A 13,849-nucleotide genomic window follows, 5' to 3' on the forward strand; every position below is an offset into this window, starting at 1 on the left:
TGAGTAACTGGCATGTGTCACCAGGCCTGTATGAAATATTGAGTGAAGTAGATTGGGATCAAATGAAGAAACAAGCCTAGATATATATGTTGTAAATGCTATTTAGGCTTTATTTTTGTAATCAGAAATGTATTTTTCTCAGTGTAAGAATGAAAATTCGCATTTCCTAAGTGAATTTTTTTACTTTAATAGGTTTTGGTTCTTCAAAATCGCGGCCATTATTGGTATCATGGTTGGATCTTTCTACATACCTGGGGGCCATTTCACTAAAGGTATGAGTTACTACCGAGAGGTTACTATGTACAGTCCATGGTGATTAAGAGCTGCATTTCCATTAGTGATTGTACAACTGGCCTTGAAGATGTGGTATCCACTGGTGAGGCATAGTAAGACAGTGATGGATTAAAACCAGAAGGTAGTCAGTCCACTTATCAGCTTTTCTGTAACTACATGTTAATTACTATTTAATGGTTTATCTTCTCATTTGGTAAGAAAAAGTTCATCAGAGCTTTTCAATATGAGAACATTGTCGTGCTGCCTTTTCTTTATCTTAATTTGCTTCTATACCATGGCAACAGGTGGCATCTGACAGTCTCATGTGGTTTTCCCCCTTCCACTAAAAATAAAGGAAAAGTCTTGTGGAGTTATTTGGATTGTGAGAACCTATTGAAGTGACTAAGTATACCACCTTGTCCTGTGTTTGTGTCTGCTTGGACACCCTCAGTTTCACCCTCAACAGCCACATCTACCTTGGCAACACATTCAGACTTTCCATGATTCTGACCGTGCTTCAGATAAGATAAGTTAACTGAAATAATTTCATTTGTGCAAGCTAAACAAAACTAAAACAATCAGATTCCTTTAATTGTCATGCATTGTCAGGAAAATATTGCTAAGCTCTGCAAAAAGATAGATTTTACTCCAACCTCACTCAAAACACTGATGTAATTGTGGTTTTATCTTTAAAAACAACGTACTGGAGCTGGAGAGATGGCTCAGTGGTTCAGAGCACTGGCTGCTCTTCATAGCCATGAGTTCAATGCCCAGCAACCGCATGGTGGCTCCCAGCCATCAGTAAGGGAATGTAATGCCCTCTTCTGCCATGTGGATGCATGTGCAGCAGAGTGCTCATAGTAAATATTTTTTTTTTTAAAGGACAAAAAAAAAAAAAAAAGCCCAGAAACAATGTACCCCTGAGCTTGAGCATCAAGAGACATTTTGGAGGCATTAGCCTCTTCTTGATTTATCTATTTTTAAAGGACTTTTATACTCTTAATTGGCTGATGCATGATCATGAGTAACTACCTACGTCCTGTGGATCAGTTCACTAGGCTCCTTTCAGTACAAACTAAAACAAGTTTTAGAAGGTCTCAAGGGTGAAAGGTAATTGCCACAAAACCTGATGTCCAGCCTGAGCTTGACCCCTGTTATTTCAATTATGTAAGTCACAGAAACTGAGTCACAGAAACTGTTCTCTGATGTTTTCTGATGGCTGTGCTTGCACACACACTCGTGCACGTGTACACACACACACACACACACACACACACACACACACACACACACACACACGTTTAAAATGCTTCTAAAGGCGTGAAATCCAGCACAGCGTTCCTCAAATAAATGTAAAATTGAAGTGATAATAATCAAACTACTGCTGGAGATAGAATCTTTTATCCTGTTAATGACTACTCATACAATTTGGCAGTCACCTGAAGTGTTTTTCTTACGGTGAGAAATATCTTCTCTTTGTTTACAGTTTGGTTTAGTGCTGGAATGTTAGGAGCCACTTTCTTCATTTTCATCCAGCTGGTGCTCTTGGTAGACCTGGCTCACTCTTGGAATGAATTATGGGTAAATCGAATGGAGGAAGGAAACCCAAGGCTCTGGTACGCTGGTAGGTATCTACACTCACCTTACAGCCTCATGCTGCTTGCTACCTTACCTTAAGTAGGATGTATCATAACATCCCCAGTCTTAAATATCTTAGCTCTCAATGTAAGGTTTCTATTTTTAGAAATGCGTATGGGTGCTTTACATGCATTTATGTCTGTGCATTCTATGCATGCAGCACCTATGGAAACCAGAAATGCGCATCAGATTCCCCTGGGACTGAAACCTATGGAAGAGCACCCAGAAGTGCTGTTAACCAGTGGACCTTTTCTCCCGCTCTTACAGCTGCCTTTTATAAAGCTGGGTTCTGTCAGTCATGCCTGTTGTGACTTGTGTGCATCGCTGGGTGATGAGCATACTACGATCAGTCATTTATTCTCTCAGTTTATAATGAACTCCTTCTGTTGAGATGCTAAGCTACAACTTTCAGACTTATACAGCTAATTGGTAATCATGTGAATGGAAAGGAATATTTCTGTAGATTATTTGGAAGTAGCAGATGAACTGTTTTTCCAGACCAGGGAGGTCATCTCATTATTTGTGAAGGGAGCCAGTGGCTGCCGAATGAAATTGTCCTGAAAAGGGCCTGTTTCCTTTACCCCAGACACATACCTGGCATACAGTTACTGTCAGCTCTAACCTTGTTTGAGGAGATGAGCTCTGTGTAGCTCAAGCCAGCCTTGAACTTGTGATCCTTCTGTGTTAGCTTCCCACATACTAGGATTACAGGTACTTGCCCATTACACCTGATCCTGAACTGTGCTGTTGAAGGACTAAGAATCATCTAGAAAAGCTTACATACACATTTTTACTTAGTGGATTTTGGAGTTTAATGCTGAGTCATTTCAAAACTTAAACCTTGGGGCATTTCAAAGTTTACTATGGCTTATTGCTCACCATAGGAATGAATTCCATGTACAGCATGGAAGACAGTTAATCTTGCTTAGCCGTTCTTGAGACGGTAGACATCCTCTCCATGTGTTCCCTTCCAGCCTTGCTGTCATTTACAAGCCTCTTCTATATCCTGTCGATCGTCTTTGCCGCGCTGCTCTACGTCTTCTACACCAGGCCTGACGGCTGCACAGAGAACAAGGTCTTCATCAGCCTGAACCTCATCTTCTGTGTTGCAGTTTCTATTGTGTCCATCCTCCCCAAAGTTCAGGTATGGAGGTGTTCTGCTTTCTCCTGAGAGAGAATAAATGCTAGCTAAGCTTAAATTCCAGTCAGGGACAACACTGGTTATCAGTCCTTAGTGAATCAGTGAATTTTTATCATTGGTTAGCTGCTTAATACTTCACCATATCATGGTTAAGTCTTTGTAATTATAACTTAGTAAACAGGGATGTGCTATTGGCGATATTTTTCCCCCTTTTTATTTTTAATTTTATATTTTGAGATGCTCTTACATCATAGCCCTAGCTGGCTTAATACTCGCCATACACTCCAGGCCTTGAACCTCAGGACCTCCTTGTTGGCATATGCCTATATAGTGATAACATTGATTTACTGATCATTAAAAACTAGGTAACTTGGGCTGCTGAGATGCCTCAGTGGGTAAAGATGCCCAGAATCTTGAGTTCTATCCCCTGGACCCTTAGGGTCGATGAGAACTGACTCCTGCATATTCCCTTCTGATCTTCACACACAGCTACATATAAGACTGAAGTGTGATGATCCCCTTAAGGAACTGGAGGCCAATCTAGTGCAGCCCTTTCTCAAGAAATCAAGAGGAGGTGTCTGAGATGCTGCAGTCATGAAGGTGCTTGCCAGTTGACCCGAGTACTATGCCTGGAACCCTGTAGTGGAAGGAGAACTAATTCCTGACCTCCATACTTGAGGTCTCCCACCACACACACACACACACACACACACACACACACACACACACACACACACACACACACACAAAAATAATTTTTAAAAAAGAGCATGAAGGGCTAGGACATAGCTTGGTTGGTTGACAGAGTGCTTTCTCAGCCTTTACAAAGCCCCGAGTTTGATCAGCACCAGACAAGGTGCTGCATGCCTGTAATCGTGGCATTCTGGAGGTGGAGCTTAAGGATCAGTTGTCCAAGGTCATCATCTTTGGCTTAGTTCAAGGCCAGCCTTAGATTACTTGAGATCTTGTTTCAAAATAAAATTCTCTGCTCACATTTAATTACTTTCTGGACATGGTACATCTCTAACCCCAGCAGTGCTGGAGGTTGAAGCAGGATTGAGCTTGGGCAATGAGTATCCAGAAAAAAAGAATTAGTATGAACAAAGAAAACTGAAGTTTCCAAGAAGTAGTGGGTCATCTAGCTATCTTGTGGTAGAGTTGAGCAGGTCTTTCTCCATACAGAGTCTAGAAAGGTAGGCAGTGGTAGTACACACCTTGAATCCCAGCAGTGGGGAGACAGAGGCAGGCAGATCTCTATGAGATCCAGGACAACCACAGCTTCATAGAGGAATCTTGTCTCCGAACTCCCCACCCCCTAAACAAAACCCCAAAACCCAGAAACTTAAGAGTCTAAAACCCTTTGTGTGATATACAGGACTTCTCAAGATTGTGAAATGCCTTTGCTGACCATTAGCGGGTGCATTGTCTTCCTTATTATTTTGTAGAGTAACTCAAGCTGAAGGGCTACCTGTCAGGAAGAGTAACTTCAGTTTCTGATGATTGAATGCATCCCCCTCCCACCCTCACCCCCGTAGAGGCACACAGGCTGCAGAAGGTCATCCCTTGCGATCTGTGTGACATTGTTTCTGTTTTGATTCCACAGGAACATCAGCCTCGCTCTGGCCTCCTACAGTCCTCCATCATCACTCTGTACACCCTTTACCTCACGTGGTCGGCCATGACCAATGAACCTGGTAAGGGAACGGCTAACTCTTGATAAAGTATACACTAGAACTGGGGCGAATGTGACCCAAGCAGTAAAACTAACCTTTATGTGGTTCTGTCTGCTCCCACCAGTCCATTGCATAGTGTGGACTTTATCTAGCAAAGACTAAGTCACACAGTTAAGAGTGTTAGGCAAGGGTGAGCTTGTTTGGCCTTTTGGCAAAATTTCTGTTTTCTATTTTTTTCTCCATCCCCCACCCCTACTCTCCACCCCAGACTTGACTAGGTCCCCTTTTTTGTAGTCCTAGCTGTCCTGTAGCTTTTTGTGTAGATGGACTGGTCTCACAAAGATTCTCTGGTCTCGGTCCCTTGAGTACTGGGATTAAGGAATTACTTCTCAATAGAATATTCTACAGATTCTTTTTAAAGGTACAGATTACTGTAGGATCCTTGACCTCCATGATGATGATCATTATGTTAAGCACCTGAGATAAAATAGGAATCAGCTCCTGTTTGGAAAGCCTGAGCGCCAAGCTACACCAGTGAGGCCACGATAGACATGGAGTTTTTCTCAAGCTAGACCATTGGTCATCCTGTCAGTACAGTATTGGCTGCTGAGGCTCAAGTTGTTCTAAGCAAGCTGTGCTGTGTTTTAAACACAGCTAACTGGTGTGTGGACGAGCCCTCTGATCATTCTTGGTCTGAACAGGAGTGGGCTGGAACTGATGATAACGAATGTTGCATTTCAGATCGGTCCTGCAACCCCTCCCTCATGAGCATCATCACACAACTCACCTCCCCCACTGTGTCTCCAGCAAATGCGACCACTCCTGCTCCTGCCTATGTCCCCCCATCCCAGAATGGACACTTCATAAATTTGGATGATTTGGGGGGACTGACTATCTTTGTTATCTGCCTTATATATTCTAGGTAAGAGGCGCCTAATACACTATTTTCATGCAAGTGAATAATATGTTGGGTTTAAACCATTGTGAAGAGTTAAAATAATGTAGGGGTTTTTTGTAATTTTTGTTTTTTCAAGACAGGGTTTCTTTGTGTGTTGCTGGCTGGACTGGAACTCTTTGTAGACCAGGCTGTCCTGGAACTCTTTATAGGCGAGGCTGGACTGGAACTCTTTGTAGACCAGGCTGTCCTGGAACTCTTTATAGACCAGGCTGTCTTGGAACTCTTTATAGACCAGGCTGTCCTGGAACTCTTTATAGACCAGGCTGTCCTGGAACTCTTTATAGACCAGGCTGTCCTGGAACTCGAGATCTGCCTGCCTCTACCTCATCAGTGCTGGGATTTAAGGCGTGGGTCAATATAGTTGTTTTTAATGAAAAGTGGTTTACATAGCTTTGCCAACCCAGCTGTGTCTGTTTCTTAAAGTTAAGAAAATCCTCTCCTAATGCCTCCTGTTATGGAGTACCTATCTGCACATTGATTGTAGATGAGCTTGAAAAGGGATATTTAAAATTACCTTAAATTTAGGATAGAATACAAGGATTTGAGCAGAAAGTGTTAGTTGGAGTGTAGAGTGCTTGTCTGGGGTTTGTTAAGCCCTGGGTGTGATCTTAAGTTCTTATTTCCTCACTCATGTTAAGTAAAGAACTGTAAGTGTAGTGGTTCCTGGCACAAAACCACAAACACAACCTGCCTCATTTACCCATTCTCCACTCATGTTCTCTCCCATACAGTACAGTGTGTTAGATTACTATAGAAAAGTAAGAAATACTCAAAGTTAGCCGAGATAAATGTATTTCTGTAAGTAGGCAAAATAAGAGAGACCAATAGATTCTCCTTTTGAATCTACTTTTAGCACAGGTAACATTTTGGTATATAATATTTCAGACATTTGTCTTTTAGTCAGAGTAGCCTTCCAGTTTATGTATATAGATTTAACTTAAATTTTTTTCTTTTCTTTTTCCTCCTATAAAGGACATTTAATGGGGCTGGCTTACAAGTTCCGTTAGCTAAATTTTTTAGCCATTTCATTTTTGTGAATGTTTTGTGGGGGAGCAGTGATTGCACCCTGGTGTGCATATGACAGTAATAGACACCTTGTGGGACATGGGTCTCTCCACTGTGTGGATCCTGGGCGCAGAGGTGAGATTATCAGACTTAGCAGCAGGCGACTTCACCCAGTGGCCCCGATTTAAAAAAAAAAGATTGCTTAGGGACCAGCAAACTGCCCTGAGTGAGGTTGGCTACCTATTTTGGGGCTTTCTGTTGTAGGAGCTCATGTCCAGGCTAGCTTCCCACTTGCTGTGTAGCTCACAAGAGGCTAGAATTGGTCCTTTGTCTTCCAGGGGTTGGTGTGTACCCGCTGTGTGATACTATGGTCACAGGACAACTTTGAGGGACGGGTTTTCTCTTTCCCACTCTGCAGACCAGGGCTTGAATTCAGGTTGTCAGGGTTGCACAGAAAGCAGGTTTACCTGCTGAGCCATCTTATTGGCCCAGGTTTAGAGACAGTCTCTCGTAGCCCAGACTCACCTTGAATTCTGCATTCTTCTCCCGAGTAGTAGGAGTATAATTGTGTGCCACCATTCTGTGCTCGTTTGTTTTGTTACCTGCAAACAGACTTTGTGTTTGCTTTGGTTTCATGTACTTTTATTTATGTGTGTGTGTGTGTGTGTGTGTGTGTGTCAGCTTGTCTGTGTGCACCATTGAATTCCTGATCCTCCTACATCAGCCTCTGCGTGTGGACATTGTAGCTCCACCAGGGTGTAACTTGAGCCATAGAGATAGGTGCCTTCTGCGTACAGGACCCAGCTGAAATCAGTTGCTGGCCATCACTTTTTCTTGTCTAACTTCTGTAGCTAGAACTTTGGTACAGTATTAAATAGTAAATTCAAAAGTGAGATTTTTGCTTTGTTGTTGACATCAGGGGTGGGCAGTTTTTATCTTTCACTATTAAGGATGACATTAAGTATGATGGATGCCAGCTCCATCAGTTGAAGAAAAGTCTATATTCCTACTTTGAGTATTTTCATCTTGAGCACTGACAGCTCTTCCAGAGGTCCTGAGTTCAGTTCCCAGCAACCACATGGTGGCTCACAACCATCTGTAATGGGATCCGATGCCCTCTTCTGGTGTGTCTGAAAGAGTGATGGTGTATCCACATACATTAAATAAAAAGGGGGGAGACGGGTACCAATTTTGTCCCGTGCTTTTTCTGGCTGTTGAAATAATCATGTAGTTTTTGTCCTTTCTCTGTATATTTTATTTACTCATTAAATTGTTCTTCTAGTGAGCATCCACAGTGCTGGAAATCCAGAGATGACTGTAGCAAGCAAGGTGGGATTGACAAGTGTTGGGGCAGGACACCTAGAGAGCTGTGAGAAGTGAAAGGAAGCTTCTCACCCAGCTTAGAAAAGGGTGATGTCAGGGAAGAATTCAGGAGGCTGTGACACTGAGACAGATGGGAAGGATAAGTAAGTTAGCTGGGAAGAGCTGGGTGGTACAGGACAAGCGTCGTAGTAGAATAGACGCTGGGCAGCACGTCTCTGGAAGTGACCCATGGAGTGGCAGTTACTGAGAGTACCGTCCTGGAGTAACAGGCAGCAGGTTGTGGGCACAGCTTTCAGCAGGCTTCGTGTCCAAAGTAGGAACAGCCCAGAAATAACTACACATAGGCGGGCAAAAGAATTATTTCATCTGAAACAGTTCTCTTTTGATGTGACTTTTTTCGGATTACTTTCCAGCATCCGTACTTCGAGCAACAGCCAAGTGAACAAGCTGACCCTCTCTGGCAGCGACAGTGTTATCCTTGGTGACACCACCAATGGAGCCAGTGACGAAGAAGATGGACAGCCTCGGCGGGCTGTAGACAACGAGAAGGAGGGGGTGCAGTATAACTACTCCTTCTTCCACCTGATGCTCTGCTGTGCCTCCTTGTACATCATGATGACCATAACCAGCTGGTACAGGTGAGGCAGAGACAAGAGCACTCAGCCTTAGGGATGCCTAGGACATCTGCGAACTGTCCTGTTGTCTCAGAAAAGGAAGCTGTCTGTTCAGTGTCCTGCTCTGAAACCCTTTTGGTTTCTTTGAGAGAGTCTAGCTTCAAACTTCCCACTGTTCTAGTTCTGCTGTAGCGACCTTACTTCTGGGATTCTGAGCATATGCTAACATGCCCTGCTTGAAATAGAGCCCAGTTGGGAATTCTTTGCAGTTCAAATTATTGGTAGCTTTTCTAGACTAGTTATTTGAGAAAGAAAATCATGATAAAAAGCCATTCACTGTGACCTTGATAATTTTTTTCCTGTGCTTTTAGAGAGGCCATATTAAAATGTTCTGGTCAAAGTAATATGTCCTAAGGAAGAACCATTTCAGGGATTATATTTCCATTTTGCCAGTAATCGGAGTGAATCAGGTGGGACTAAATAACCTTGCTGAAAGAATAGGTCTTGGCAAGAAGGCAATGTTGTTTGCGAGTCAGAGTCCTTTGGCCATAATAACTAAAAGCAGCTTCCCGGCTCCCTACTAGTGGTGCCAGCCTCTCACTGGGCTTTCTTGCTGTTGGCCAGGGTGGTGGAATGGGAGGGATGCAGCTTTGCAATACTAATCTTTCTCCCTCCCTATTCTCTTGTTTTCTTAGCCCTGATGCCAAATTCCAGAAGGTGTCCAGCGAGTGGCTAGCTGTGTGGGTCAAAATGGGCTCCAGCTGGTTGTGCCTCCTCCTTTACCTCTGGACTCTTGTGGCTCCCCTGGTCCTCACAGGTCGGGACTTCAGCTGAGCTAGGTGTGTGGAGGATACTACTAAAGCTGACAGAGTTCCTCTCCTGGAAATGCATATCCATTTTACATTTCATCAACTAGACTACTAAGTGAACACTTTGCAGATTTGGCTGTCTTCAGGTTTATATCAAAAGGCAAGATTGAATAATGCTTGCTGCAGAGTCTGAGCTTCATATAAATGCATATATATTACGTTTATTTGTAAGGCTATAGCACAAAGGGAACATTTTTGTGTTTTAACATGAACAGCTGTGCTGTGAAGAGAATTCTTTATAAAGACCTGTAGATTCCTACAACTTTGGTTTAAGTTGTAAGTCAGAAGATTGTTGGATATTTAAGGCTATCTTTAATATATTTCTATTACAGTCTCCTTAAAAACCAAAAAGGAATGCATTAATCCACATTTCCCTCCTTCAGAGGTCCTGGTTCTTGGCAAGGAATTACTATGTGTGTAGGTCCTTCCCCGGAAATGCAGCTGCTCATGAGGCTGAAAGAAGAAGGCTATTTTGTTCCTTTGCTTACTTTTTATACTACACTGATGCTGCTTGATAGAAGTCTGTGGCTTTGTCAGAAATGTCATCCCAGTAAATGCTTTGTAGATCTGATTAAAAAGAACACTTGACCTGGAAAACACTGCAGTGTTATGTAATGATCTTGTTAATGAGTGTGTAGAAGTCAAAGGCATGTCAGTTTATTACATCTGCAACATAAAAGTGCTTAATTAAAATAGATATTTAGTTTCTTGTTTGTTTGTGTATTTGTTTAGAAAGGCTCTTAGCCATCTAACCCAGACTTGCTCGGAACTCAGATCGTCCTGGCTCAGCTTGCGGGTACTGAAATGTAGGTCCGTACCCCATAGCTAGTTTCTTACGGCTCCATCTCCAGGTAGGTTTCCTTTTGTTGTTTGCTTGTTTGGAGAGTTCCACGTCAATCTGACATTTCAGGCAGGGTGCTCCTCTTCTTACACTTAAAATCTGACTAGTAAAGTTTTAAGTTCATTTAGAAACTATCCCAAGTATTTTCTCTGGGGAAGACCACTGTAGGGAAGACATAGTTTAGGCACTGTCAAAAAAGATATTCCTGAAAAGCAGTGTGCAAGGGAAGTATGATAAAAACAGGCTTTTCAACAGAAACTCACCAAGTATTGGGTTTGCACTGGGTCCTATTGGGGTGTAAACAAGACTGATGACATCCTTCCATCTAAGGAAATGAGCTGATAGCTGGTGAGTTAGTGCTGAGAGCTCATCAGAGACCCTGGATAGAGGCCAGCACCGTGACTCCCAGAGAGAGGACCTTTAGATTTGTACCTTTGTTTACACCAGGCATCAGGGCAATTCATTTGCGGTTTGAAATAGAGATGTAAAGGGGGTTTGAGGAGAAATTGACAGTTTAGACAATTTCCATGTTAGTGTTGAAGGGGGTAGGAGAGACTGGTTCCTGGTTTAATCTGTGTAGATAGGTTCTATTTGGGATTCTGGTTGTGGATCAAAAGGATGGAGGTGGTGCCTTCATATGGTGAGTACGTTTGGGAGTCAGACCTCTTGAGTCTGACTGAGCTCTGGTATTTTCTAGCTATTGAATGGCCATCTAATGCTTACTGAGTACATGGTGTGCTTGTTTGAAAATAAACTTGTCTCAGAATGGATCTATTATAAGAATGTTTGATAGTGCCAATGTCCCCATGGATTAAAACAAGAGTGAATGTCAGAGGTGTTCAGAATCTGATCAAGGCTGGGTTGGAGGTGATCTTAGAGAATTAAGCTGATAATCGTAATATGGACAGCTAAGTAGAGTTGGAGGCTCGGGAAGCTGGGTCTGACGGGCTGTTGGGACCACTGTCCGACCTTTAGGATCATATGTGGAAATCAGAGTAACAAGGATTTGTGAAGCAGATAGTTCTGGCCCTTAATCTTAAAACCGTGAGAGACAAATACCTGTTTTTAACAGTAGGGGACCATGGTTACCTCTAAAAGTCTAAATTTCAAAACAGTTCCCATTCTTTGCCTTATCTGATTCAAAATAAATGGAATTCTAAACTAAAATAATGTAATAAAGTTGAATAAAGGGTTTTTTCACCATGATACCTTTGAGATTAATTTGAAATTATAAGTTCTCTTAAAAAGAGGGAGCAGTCCCACTGTTGCTTGGCTACACTCTAAGAATAAGTTAAGTCTGGCTGCTAACGTGAAACAGTTACTCATTTCAGTCTCAGTAAATCATACATCACGTGCAGAGCTGTACACGGACATGAAGAATGCTGGCATTTTGAGTAAGCCTGTGGGCGTACTTGAGAATAGGACATTGTTTTGAGTTATCTCATGAGACCACTTGATATTCATCAGACTCATCTGTAGACTGAGGGCCCTGACTCAGCTCACTGGCATGTTCTAGGAATTCATCGAAGGCACCTGCAGAGGCTGTCTACAGCTGGGGGAAACCAGTTGCCCAGCTGGAATTAGCTTCCTTTCTAGGTCAGCAGATTCAGTCTGTGGGTCACACCCCCTTTGCAGAAGGGTGGTGGGGGTGTTGTCGAGCAACCCTTTCACTGGGGCCTCCTAAGATCTTTATATTACTATGTATAACAGTAGCAAAATTAACAGTTACGAAGCAGCAGTGAAAATAATTTTGTGGTTGGGGGTCACCACAGCATGAGGAACTGTGGTAAAGGCTGGCGTCCTCAGGAAGGATGAGAACCACTGGTCTAGGTGAGTCTTTGCTTGTTTGCTCCATCTAGGTTGTCCCGGCCCAGAACTCACTCTATAGGTCAGGGAACTCTACGGTTTCAGCCATCCTGCCCTCTTCTACTCACTAAACACAGATGGACTGTAGACAGCAGCCACCACCCCCAGCCTAAAATTTTATCTTTTTAACCAAAGGCACTACTAAAAATGGCCTTTGGAAGCCAGGGATGGTAGTGCACATGTATAATCCATTACTCAGGCTTCTAAGGCAGGAAGACCACAAGTCCTAGGCCTGACTTGGCTATGGGTCATGTTTCAGCCTGAGCAAAATAGGGAGACCATATCTTAAAATTAAAAAATAAAAGGAACAGGCATGTAGCTTAGTGGTACAGTGTTTGCCTAGTGTGTATGAGGTGCTAGGTACAGTCTCCAGTAACATTCCCTTCTCCCTACAAACAAGCCAGGGCCTGGTTATTGGTAGGACTTTTGAAACCATAACAGATCTGACTGACTGTAAGCAGGACAGCCTTTTTGTCTATGACAATCCCTTGCTTGATTGTGTTTTTCTTACATAGGAACAAAGCTAAGTGTGCTGTTAACAGGTGATCTCGGTCACTAGGTGACAGCAGATGCCAGGCCTTATTATTAGCTGGAATTGCAGTTCATCTCTTTGCTCCTTTTATGTTGGTCCATCCATCCTGTCACCCAGGAACACAGAGTCGTAGTCTACACAGTGATGTCCTGATTCCCGCTGTCTGACGTATGCGGGTTTTCAAGTGAATCATACAATGTGGCTGGGGACCTACCTCAGAGGCTGGCATGCATGCGTAAAGCCACTCTTTAGCACCCCACCCCCAAGTCATATAAATAGCTACACTTGCCAGCTGTGCCATTGGTGTTCAACTCTTTATAGCTTATAAACCTCAGATTATAGAAGTGATTTGCCCAACATTACCCAGGGAATGGCAAAGCAGAAGAAAACCTCAGGCTTGACTTAGGGATAGGTCTCCTTGCTCCTGGGCCTACCAAAGTATACAGAACAGCCAGGAGAGACACGGGAGGGACCAGCCCACCATGTCCATATCACCTGCATGGGCATAGTATCTTTTCCTTTGAGACAGGGTCTCACCATGCAGTCCTGGCTACACTAGAATTTGTATATACCAAGGTAGCCTCAAACTCACAGCTCTGCCTGCCTCTGCTTCCTGAGTGTGCGGCCTGGCTTCGTCACTAGTATCTTAAGGTCATATCTGTTGTGACTAGTGTGACTAGTATCTATTTAGGTATGGACATGAACTTTTTTTAAGTCCCCTAATGAAAGTAATTCCCTAAAAAAAGATATTACTAGCTTTTTACTCTTTCTTACGGTGCTGAGGATCAAAATCCACTGCTTTTTGCATGTTGTGTGCCCCATCTCTAAGCCACAACCCTAGTCCTACTGACCTTAATCTTAAATACAACCATATAAAACTTTTACTGCCATCGACTGTGACAGTGTTCAACCAGTGGCCATGTGCTTAGGCAAAGTTCTGCCTCCGATCAGGGAGAAGTACTGTTGATCCTCACAACTGCCTTAAAGTGGAAGTGAAGTGTCAGGCTGTTCTCATCCTAGGCTGATAAACAGGCTTCCCCAGAAAGACTTGCTTGAGGGGCTGGCTCTGCTGCGGCACATGCACTTACCTGTTGCCTCACCGGAAGTCAGCAGCAA

The 13,849-nt window shown here is 43.2% G+C and overlaps 1 protein-coding gene across 2 annotated transcripts in view; it reads left to right on the plus strand.

Annotated features, from left to right (window-relative positions):
• The window catches only part of Serinc3 (serine incorporator 3), a 29,432-nt gene extending 17,893 nt beyond the window's left edge, over positions 1-11,539 (plus strand). For both annotated transcript variants that reach the window (XM_032904873.1, XM_032904872.1), the window contains 7 exons: positions 193-272; positions 1,760-1,897; positions 2,886-3,055; positions 4,656-4,746; positions 5,467-5,647; positions 8,425-8,649; positions 9,321-11,539. In XM_032904873.1, the coding sequence (XP_032760764.1) occupies positions 193-272; positions 1,760-1,897; positions 2,886-3,055; positions 4,656-4,746; positions 5,467-5,647; positions 8,425-8,649; positions 9,321-9,459 (1,024 nt within the window). In that variant the 3' untranslated portion in view covers positions 9,460-11,539. The remainder of the gene's footprint in view (positions 1-192; positions 273-1,759; positions 1,898-2,885; positions 3,056-4,655; positions 4,747-5,466; positions 5,648-8,424; positions 8,650-9,320) is intronic.
• Positions 11,540-13,849: the final 2,310 nt, after the last annotated feature.

The sequence above is a fragment of the Rattus rattus genome, chromosome 5 (assembly GCF_011064425.1).
Source record: "Rattus rattus isolate New Zealand chromosome 5, Rrattus_CSIRO_v1, whole genome shotgun sequence".
Classification (NCBI taxonomy): Eukaryota; Metazoa; Chordata; class Mammalia; order Rodentia; family Muridae; genus Rattus; species Rattus rattus.